At 35.9% G+C, this 11,002-nt stretch overlaps 2 protein-coding genes across 2 annotated transcripts in view; one reads left to right on the top strand and one right to left on the bottom strand.

Moving 5' to 3' along the window:
- The window catches only part of LOC111466607 (NAC domain-containing protein 90-like), a 2,094-nt gene extending 1,243 nt beyond the window's left edge, over positions 1-851 (top strand). The window contains exons 2-3 of the mRNA XM_023111335.1: positions 43-311; positions 386-851. Coding sequence (XP_022967103.1) covers positions 43-311; positions 386-646 — 530 coding nt within the window. The 3' untranslated portion in view covers positions 647-851. The remainder of the gene's footprint in view (positions 1-42; positions 312-385) is intronic.
- A 4,827-nt stretch (positions 852-5,678) lies between these two features.
- Positions 5,679-7,343, bottom strand: LOC111466611. Its single transcript, XM_023111340.1, has 2 exons — positions 7,179-7,343; positions 5,679-6,279 (listed from the first exon to the last, which is right to left on the bottom strand). The coding sequence occupies exons 1-2, from the start codon at positions 7,309-7,311 to the stop codon at positions 5,882-5,884; spliced, it is 531 nt and encodes a 176-aa protein (XP_022967108.1). The 5' UTR covers positions 7,312-7,343; the 3' UTR covers positions 5,679-5,881.
- Positions 7,344-11,002: the final 3,659 nt, after the last annotated feature.

Below are 11,002 nucleotides of genomic sequence, written 5' to 3'. Positions count from 1 at the left end.
TAATTGGGTTTTTTTTTTTTTTTTTTTTTTGGGGTGAAACAGAGTTTGCGGGCGAGCTCTGTAAAGGGGACAGCGAGCAATGGTTCTTCTTTGTGGCACGGCAAGAGAGGGAAGCTCGCGGTGGTCGGCCGAGTAGAATCACCGCCACTGGCTACTGGAAGGCTACCGGCTCTCCGGTTTACGTCTACTCTGCCGCCAATAAAATAATTGGATTGAAGAAGACGATGGTGTTCTACAAGGGCAGAGCACCGACCGGAACCAAAACCAAGTGGAAGATGAACGAATACAGAGCAATCGATGATTCCACTAAGGTCCGACACGAATTTGCTTTGTTTCTTTCGATTATTGACTCTCGTTTTCGCCGTTTAATTGATTTGTGTTGCAGTTGAGATACGAATTCAGTTTGTGCCGAGTTTATGTGATTTCGGGATGTTTTCGAGCCTTCGATCGGCGGCCGATGGAAATCATCGGCGGTGATCGGAACAACGCCGATCAGAAACAGAAGGCGGAAGAAATAACGGCGGCGATTTCATGTTCGGCGCCGGCGACTGGTTTCTGCGGCGTAAGTGGCGGTAGATCGGGAATGGTTGAAGAAGAAGAGATTGAAGAGGCGAATTGGGAATGGGATCAAATAGATTGGCCCTAGAAATAGAATCCTAAAATTAAAAGATTCTTTTTAGAATATTTCAGAAATTTGGGGGAGCTTTTTTCAAATAAACAAAAATTGGAGGACCTATAGGGATATTTTTGAAAAATGAATTTCAATTATTATTATTATTTTTTTTGTTTATGTTATAATTATAACTTGTAACAACTATGTTCCTTAGCTTAATAACAATTGGAATTTTATAGCATTCAATTTAAAATATAATGCAAACTCGTTACTTGTTTGTACTTGTTGCGATCATGCAATATTAGGTTCCCGATCGCTCTTAATTATCAGGTCTAGGGCTTCTATTGTATGAAAGTAAGAACTAGGTTCTATCGAGTTCATTCTTTTAGTTTTAATCATTCGGAGTTTTTTTTATCTTATAATTTAATTTCTCGTAACTCATTTCATACTTTGGGATTCATCATATAGTTCTCTTGAACGCATTCCTCTTTTTAGGGTTAAGTGACCATTGTAGAATCTAGTTGACTATATACTATTATTTACTGTCATTTCAAACCATGCATTTAGACCTATAAGATGTGCGGCTTATTATAGATTTCAACTCATGATATACTTACAAGCCCTATCATAAACTAGTTGGTGATTGTGACATTGAGTAAATGAAAGGTACATTAATGAACTGAGATCACATTTAAATTAGAGATATCAAATAATAAAATAACTAAGAAAGACTTAAAAAAAAATTGAAAGTTGCTAGATTTATACCAACAATGTGCACCTTTTTTTCCGGTGGCTCAATCGCATGAATTCCATGGTTCAGCTTGTTTTACTTAAAATAATTTTATATTGGGTAATCTCTGGACAAAATTTCTATGATGTATGTGAGTGAGAGCAAAATATGTTGGAAGGACTCATGTTGGTCGGTAGGAATAATCTTCACTCTTAGAAGTAGGGAACAAGTGATATTACTATATCGTGGGGAATGCATGGGAATGTCCTGGCATACAGGTGCCGGATCCAAGTTACGAATCCTAAACAGTGTCATTATCATAAAAGAAGAGAACGACTCTCATGCTTGCCAACTACTTCGACATTTATTTGGACCCTCCTTGCCCTTAAGTCACGAATAGTTGGAAATTTCTTAATAGTTCCCACATAATATCCATACAAGATTTAGGACACGACCCAGTCAATGTCAACTCGTAAGTTCATTACTAAAAATATTAACTAGCAACCCTTTAATAATCTCCGCATCATCGTGTATAAGCATAAAGGAACATGATCCCACGTCATTGTCATCTACTAACGTATTATGTTTCAATAAACCAAACATATAAATATTTTAATTCTAGACGATTTTTATAAAAAAAAAAAATACTTAAAAACGGTATTTTTGAAGAACACTAATCTAAAACGAACCATTCTTTTTCTTAACGTGTAGGGTTGAAATAGATCGATCTCTAAATGATTAGATAATATTTGAATATGTGTCATAGTTAGGTGGGAAAGTTGATATATTTTTTCTCTTCTTCATATAATTAATGCTTTTCTGTTCTCCATCACAAAATTTGTCAAAGGGTCATGTTGACATTATATCTAAAATTGTCCTTTGACTTGGTTCATGTTTTTCCACTTAATTCTTTTTTTTTAATTATTTATTTATTTAAAATTTAGAGACATCGAGAATCCGACTAACGGGTCCGATCCAACCGAAACCATAAATGGTCTGCGGCTTTAGAGATTAACATTTTTTTTCATTGACTCAACCTAAAAATAAGGTTACTGTCTAGATTTGTAATGGAATAGTATTAATTTTATTATTTTATTATATGTCTTTTTAAAATTAAATTATTATTATTATTAAAATAGGCTCGTTACCATATGTTTTTTTAGGTCATTTAAAGCAAAAAAATGAAAATACGTACATTGCAGACTCGTAAAATTTAACCGAAAACATTTAAATTTAGTATGGGTACCTCTGGAAAAATTTAAATAAAAGAACATGTTTGAGAAGAAAGAACTTTTAAATAAGTGGCTAGAGTTTGTAGTTAAAAGATAAAACAGAAGTGTAGAACACTTTCGAAGTAAATAGATGAAGATAAAACAGACATAATGACCATTGCCCAAAGCCATAAGTACTCCTGGTTGTCACGATCATTGCACACTCTTAATCTTTAACTCAAAATATATTGAGAAAGCCTGAGCAGTGAAAATACTCTATAAGAAACCTTCCCCTCCCCTATCAGGGTTAGACGTGCATACAATCACATCAAATAGCAAGAAACTAAGGGACCTATAATCATTTGAAATTGGTCAACTCCCGTGGACACGCAAATATCAAGGGACCTATAATCATTTGAAATCGGTCAACTCCCGTGGACACGTAAATGTGTGGTTGCCACAAGTAAAGCCAAAATAGAGTATACAAATTCTTGCACACCCAGATACGTAATTGTCACAACGTCACATCACATGTACCTGAAGTAATTTGCATGCACACAATTAGGTGAATTACTTTAGTTTACATGTACACAAGTAGGTAGTTGTCTTTACATCTTATGTAATTCCATTTACACAACTGCGTAATTACTATAACTTTCGGGCACATAGATTGTCATGACTTGGTTTCTGAGGTTTCGAAAACTCAGACCGTGACTAAAAAAACAAAGACTAAGAGAAATAAAATATAAGTAAAAAAGATAAAATACGAAAATTGGGTAACATTTAAATCAAATTAAAACAAACAAACAATACCACAATTAAATACAAAATTAAATTTTATTACGAGACGATACTATTTAAATTTATTAAGAATGAGAAAATGGGTTTGAGATACATTCACATAATGAAATACATAATACTCAAATATTAAAATAGTCTGACGATCCGAAATGACCCGTTTGTGACCACACAACTTGAACTCTCCTCCTCCTGGACAGGTAGCGTGCAAACAGTTGAGAAAGAAGGGGGAAATGGGTGAGTATAAAAATACTCAATAAGCAACCAAATTATAGGCTCTCATCTCATCTTTAACTTAGTAGGTATCCACGGGCTATACTCTATACTCTAAGAAGTTCGACCTGGCCTCAACTGATATCTAAGCATTTAGGGTACCTAAAGTTCTAAGCGATACTTTAGCTACTCATTGCTTACGGACCAACTCTAGATATGGAGAAGGTGATTCGCCCTTTCTTGGCTTCACAGATCTGTCAAATGACAAGTTCCCTCTCTAGTGTGAATTACTCTTTTGTTATTTTACCTAGCTAGTGTGAAATTCTTGTCCTTGGTTGAGGTGCTACCTCATAGAACTCTCTCTTGTGGTGTGTGCTAGCCTGCTCATTATCCATCTCCCATAAAACCATATAGTCACCCAAGATTGAGGGAGCGACCCTGTGTGCTTGCCAGTTACTAAGATTACTTGCGTGATTCTACTCCCCCTTTTAAGACAAATTTGATGAGCATGGGTAATCTCCTCCTTGATTCCACGCCCTCCTTATGGATGGATCTACTGGTTCCACAACCCTCTCTAGAAAACACAACCCTAACCATCCTATTCATGGCTTGACAGGGGATACCGAAGTAAAACTCGATGGTACGGGTATTAGAGTGGAAGGAGTAGGGAGACTCTAATGGTACCATTAAACTTATGACATCGTACATACTGTTACTAGGTTCTTAAGGGCATCTAGGCGTTTTAAACCTTGCCTTTCATTCACAAGACGTCTAGTAACTCCTCGAGCCAATCTACTCTCTAGGATGCATACAGGTCAATATCTCAAATCGCCACTCACAATCCTAGAGTGTAGTGTCTACTAAAAGCGTACTGACCTAGATCAACATGTAAATCGCGATTGATTGATGCATACCTGTGTAACCCTTAGAAAAATATTTAAAACATGATCATCTAATACTAGAATCCAAGCTAATCATCAGCTAACTCCACTATTGACGATCAACGATTTTGCTATTGCTTGGGCTTGGGCTTTGGCATGGGCTGGGCTGAAGGAGGAAATGAGTTTAAACGTGGGCTGCGCTTAAGTTGGTATGCTGGAGTTGAGTTTGGGCTGAACTGGATTGTGGATGGACATTCAGTGGATTACGGGTTAACCTGACCTGACCTAACCTGACCTGACTCTCTGGCAACTTTTCCAGTGACCTCCTCCCAAGATCCACAGCTTTTCACCATTGTCGGGCTCTACGAAAATGTCTGGTGCATGAAGGCGAGTCTACTGTATAATACACTTCAATTATTGGTGTCTGACAATTCAATAACCCAACTGATAGGGGTTGGGTTGGGTTGAATTTATTTTTCTGAACCTGAACTGTTTTGGTTCGGTTTTAAATTTATGGAACAAAAACTTCGAGTTGACCCGAACCAAACAAAAATTTACAAAATATATTAAGAAGTGTAGTTTAAGCATGAGAATAGAGAGTTTGGTTAGATTGTGAAAATTTTTGGATTGGATTGGATTATCAATTCAACCAACCCGAACTTTTGGGTTTATCCAAAACAAATCTTTTAACCCAACCTAACCTGGACCATGTACACTCCTAGTGGAGTCGATGATTTTCAAAATTGGGAGAAGGAAAGGATTTAGGAATGGTTTATGAGAAATTTTAGCAGAGAGGGCATTAAAACGGTGGTGGATCAATTGAGATCCACTAGATTCTAAAGATGCATACTAATTAGCGAACGTATGATATAGAAGATATTTATATTCTTTCCACCTTCGGAAATATGAAATTCAAACTCATGTGACAAGCAAGAATCACTAACGAAGTCCCACATCTAAAAGCCCGCTTACTCCGAAATTTAGACAAAAATGGAATTGTGATGTTAGGATCATTTGTTGAGACGACGATATTTTAGTAGGTAAATTAACACCTCAGATGGGACAAGAATCATTGTATGCCCCCAAATATAGATTATTACCGGCATACTTGACATTCATGTATCCCCTTCAAAAGAAATCTATCTAAAACTACCTATAAATAGTAGGGGTCAAGTTATTGATTTAAGATGGGTAGGAAAAAAGAGGTTGGTTCTTTGACAACTGGTAAAAAATCTCATAAAGATTACGACGACCATATATATTAATAACAAGTGTATAGAATTCATCTTTTCCACGTTACAAACGTATTTAAACTACAACATTTAACCATACTACTTAAACATGATTATAACACAATGTTAAGATATTTATACTTTCCTACGAGCTCCGAGATTCAAATCTTTCGCCCATTGGAAGCAACAACTAATACTCAAACTCAAGGAATGCCTATGATGGGAAGCACAGGAAAATAGTAACTTGTAGGTGGAAAGCCCCACTCAGGTGGCAGAGGTAAATCAATGGTCTTTGAATCAGCAACAAAATTTTTGATGGATAAGCACTTTGTGTTATGTTTGCATGTGGAGAAGGTGAGAGCATTGGCAAGGGTGAAGAAGTTGGAGTTGGTTCCCTTGATGACTCTGGAAGCCATGCCTTTCCTTGAAGCATAGAGCTGATGAGGTCCCCCAATTAGCTTGGCTATGCAGTTGGATGGAGCTGCTTTGGAGTCGTCCGAGAACGTGTCGGAAGGAAGCGTAGTTTTGAATGATCCATTCGCTTCGGTAATTGCAACACTTAGGTTCTTCACGTTCTTGCAATTCACTACGATCATGTTTCCTTAAAGAAAAATAAATCATTTTTAGAAACTTTTTAACGGTTCAAAAACACTTTTAATTGTTTAAATACTACGAGTTCATTAAATAGTTATGAAATAAAATTTTGTTTTTCCTCGCTAAATGTGTAATAGTCTAAGCCCATCGTTAGCTAATATTGTTTTCTTTATGCTTTTCCGCGTCTACTAGGGAGAGGTTTCCACACCTGACCCTTGGGTGCTAGTGTTCTAACTGGCACACTGCCGAATATTTGGTTATGATGCCATTTATATCAGTCTAGGGGTGCTTGTGTCCTGGTTGGCACACTGCCCAATATTTAGTTCTGATACCATTTATAAGCCCACAGCTAGCTGATAGTGTTCTTTTTGGGTTTTTTCTTCTAGGGTTCACCTCAAAGTTTTAAAACGTGTTTGCCATAGAAAGGCTTCTGCACCCACCCCCTTAGGACCCTTGCACACTACTAGATGCCTGGCTTTGATACCATTTGTAACAGTCTAAGCTCACTGCTATCAGATATTGTCCTCTATTTGGGTTTTCCCTCAAAGTTTTAAATCTCGTCTACTTGGAGGAAGTTTCCAAACTTTGGGCTTCCCCTCAAGGTTTTAAAATGTGGCTACGAGTGAGAAGTTTCCACACCCGCCCCTTGGAGGTCCAGCATCCTCGCTAGCACACCGTCTGGTGCCAGGCTCTGATATCATTTATAACAGTCCAAGTCCACCTCTAATAGACTCCTTTTTAGGTTTTCCTTCCCTCAATGTTTTAAAACGTGTCTACTAAGAAGAAATTTTCACACTTTTATAAGAAATGTTTCGTTCTCCTCTCCAGTCCATGTAGAATCTTACAAAACACGATAGAAACAACACGAAATAAAAACGAAACGTAAGTCGAAAGGGTTGTAAAGACCTGAGAAATCATAGTTGGATTGACAATCAAGGCAAGAGATGTTGGCCTTCAAAGTGTTGCATTGTGCAAGTTGAGTTCTTGCAAGAATCATGAGCAAGAGAAAAGCAATAATGAAGAGCTTAAGAGAAGCCATTGATTAGTGCTAAAAGTAAGAACATGTGAAGTGAAGAACACAGCATATGCAGGCAGCCCTATAAAGGAAGGCATAAAGGTGATGAAATTACATAATTTAATGCAAAGTGTCCTACGGCCTCATTATTTAGGTGGCGCTATGCTAAATACCTTTTGGTTTTACTACACTGCTCAGAATCTTCCTAACATGATATGAGAAAATTCAATTTGCATTTAATTGATTTTGTTAAGTTCATCGATTTGGTAAGAATTGCAACGACTTAGTTAAAAAATTTAAAGAACAGCACGGTGACTTGCCCGAGGCTTCGTGATTCTCAACCGTCCACCACCTTAGACATTCGAAATTGTACCCTAAACCTTTCACCTCTCTTAATTATCAAAGCTATCATCTTTCTTGTCCTCTAAACGTTTATCATTTTAATTGAGGATTGCTTGAGAAAAATTTGAAAATTTGAAGGTTACTATGGTGTTTGATTGAAATTGAAGGTCAATGTTGCCGTAGTTCGTTTCATGGTGATAACGATAAATTCTAAAACAACATTAATGGTTTTGGTTGAGTTTTTTGGGTTTTTAGATCTATAATTCTTTTTCAAATTCATTGAGTTTCCGAGAAGTTATTTCCGAGTTAACAAGGGCAAAAAATAGTTTTGATGATAAAAAGAGGGTGTGAAATGTCGTGGAATGCCAAAACTTGGTCAACAGAGAGTCATTGGAGCGTAGCGAGAGAAGTATAAAAAATAGCAATAGAATCAAACGAGAAAGAAGAACCCAACTCATTCCAACTATATGGCTGACCAAGCTCAGACCCAACACCGACAACTTTAGCCTAGACTCTATTCAATGCGTGACTTGATTCTGTCAGCTCACCTAGTTTGCATATCCATTGGCATATACCTTGCGCTCCGACCCAACCCAACTCAACTCAACGTCTGTCATTCCTTAGCCAATAGTTCATCATACACCTTGGGCCAAAAAAAAGTTCAAAAAAAATACCTTCACCATTAATTTTGGATGAAAACAATTAATACCCTTATCATTTGTACCCTTCAATTATTTTAAAAAGTTAAAAAATATATTTACCATTAGTACTATATTTAAAAAATACTCGAAAAGAGTTTGAAAAAATTCTTACCATTAATATATGGACAAAAATCGTCTATTAGATATCTCATCATTATCTCCAAATTTTTTAATATTACTTTTAAAAATTTACGGGTATTTTTTAACTTAAAATAAGTACCAAAAATTTATAATCCAAAGAAATTGAATACGCATAGGATTCTAAAAGTCCATATATGTAGCTGCGTACGTGTCGGTATTTCATTCACTCACTTAATAAATAAAATAAAAACAAAATATCTTATAGAAAACATGATGATTTAATTCTAATAACACGTCAACAAATATAACACAAATAGTATAAATCATACTAACCAATTCAATAAATTTGCTTACATATTTTGACTTTATCGACCGACTATGTAGTTGTAGTATCCACGTCATCATTAATAACTATAATGTCGGACGTAGACCTCTACAAAATGAATTGGATTTTGCTTTACCGTGCAACCCACGCGCACCCACTTTTAAAATCTCAAATAATAATAGTTTTTAAAAAATTCTTTTCATGTACTCTTTTATTCGGGTGTCACATGCCCACCAACTCCTTTAGTTTACTATCGAATCATATCTTATTGAGAGTCGCTGGAAAAGAGGGTACACCTTATTAATATCGGTAATAACTTTTAATTCCTATAAACCCTTTTTACCCGTCCTCTCTTCATGATCACTTTTATTTGGATACGGTCTATATGCATACCTCTACTTTATTCAGGATGCACATGTCCATCAATTTTTTCCTTGGTTCATCCTCAAACCATATCTTACTAGTAGAGATATTGCTCTGGTACCATTTGTAACGTCATATGTCTAGAATTCATACTAGTTATGAGATAATGTCTCGTTTAACAGTAATTCAACCCTCTAACCAACAACATTTTCAATATAGCATGGGACTTTCAATTTGGAGTGTCAAATGTTCAATGGATAGATGTGCTAAAATAAAACAAATTTCAAAATGATATAACTATCTCAAGCTATTATTAATTACCCTTATCTTCTATCATTCTTTGTGAAACTATTGCTAATTTTTTAATGAGTTTAATTGAACAACCGAAGGAATCAAAGAGAATTAGAGTTCTTGTGTTTAAAAGAAACCATACAAATCGTAAATATGCATAATTACATAATCAATATTGTGAGAGAATTAGTAATTTATTAACTATAATCAATGACATTAAGAATGTTGTTGATAACTAAGAAAGCTTCCTCAACATCTAAGCAAAAAGTTAGGGGTTGTACGCAGGTGTTCAGCCTCGAGACGTTTTCAGTAATATGTTAGTCTTGGATTTGGTTAAGGTCTGATTCTTGAACATGATATTCTAAGAGTAGAAATCTCGAAGTTTCAAGTTGGAACTTGGCCAAGAACTGCGTCAGAACCAAATTTTTTGGGGTCTCGAATTTGGTAAGAACACTTATTTTTCTAGGTATTCAATTGGAATTATTAAGGTATATGTTTGGCAAAATGTTCTTTAAATATCATGTTTAGATAGCTAGATTAAAGAGCTATACTTCTCTTTCGGATGACGAACGGCGGAGTGTGTTTGGATGCCACATGGACACATGTTGAATGAGCAGTGGATCAATGTGCTATACTATATGCATCGACACATCTACGGGTCGACTCAACCCAAATTCGATTCAAAATCCACGTGCAACCATATTGATACCTAACCTGAATGCCACTCAGCCCGAAGTCCAACTCGAAGACCCTTGCCTGAATCTAACATGCAGCCACCAACCCTCGCCTGCCACACGTTGGTTCTACATAAATTCAGGGTAAGGATCGCTTGGATTTATATGCATGCTAGAAAAACCGACCCTAGAATTAGTTTGGCATGATCTATACTAAGGTTTATGGTTTAAATGTGTGATTATATACTACTGTATATGTATATGGATGAATTAGACCTCGCACGTTGTACTGTGTTATTTTATACTACTTGTACAACATCATGTTGTGTTCAAGGACGAAATTTTGTGAAATCTGCACTCTAGGTACTTGATGAATGTTATCACCCCATTAAACAATGTATATTTACTTGGTTAATAGAATGTACATTGGCTCCAAGTGATCATTGTGAGACTATTCTTGTAGAGGTTTAGCAGTAGAAGCGACCTAAAACTTGTAGAAAAATAAATTTGCTCTAATACCAATTTGTTGAAATTAACAGCTGCTCCGATACCAACTTGTAGAAAATAGACGCTCGCTTTGAAACTAACTCATTTAGGTAACTCTCACGAAACTGTGATGGAGGTGTCGAGAGTGGAGAAACAAGGAGACAAATAAATTTTCAAAACCCTTTTCTATTGTAGTTTACTTTTAACGCTCTACTTGTTGTGCGACTCTTGCTCTTGCTCTATTACACTATATTTTTAACTCTGTAATTCTTACTCTATTTGCTTAGCTACTCTTGTTGTTGCTCTGCTGTTACAATGAGAAATAAGTCATATTTATAAGTTTTACTAACAGTAAAAATGGCCATAATATAAGAGGTTTCCTCGCTCAAAATTATTCCTTTCCAAAAAAAATTGGTATGACTTTTTTTTTTTTTTTTTTTTTTCTGATTTTA

Source organism: Cucurbita maxima, unplaced genomic scaffold, assembly GCF_002738345.1.
Source record: "Cucurbita maxima cultivar Rimu unplaced genomic scaffold, Cmax_1.0 Cma_Scf00031, whole genome shotgun sequence".
NCBI lineage: Eukaryota > Viridiplantae > Streptophyta > Magnoliopsida > Cucurbitales > Cucurbitaceae > Cucurbita > Cucurbita maxima.
This window is presented reverse-complemented; position numbering and strand designations above follow the sequence as displayed.

Coding starts and splice junctions, on each gene's coding strand:
- LOC111466611 (XM_023111340.1), bottom strand. CDS start 7,311: ATGGCTTCTCTTAAGCTCTTCATTATTGCTTTTCTCTTGCTCATGATT. Junction 6,280..7,178: donor ATCCAACTATGATTTCTCAG/GTCTTTACAACC, acceptor TTTTTCTTTAAG/GAAACATGATCGTAGTGAAT.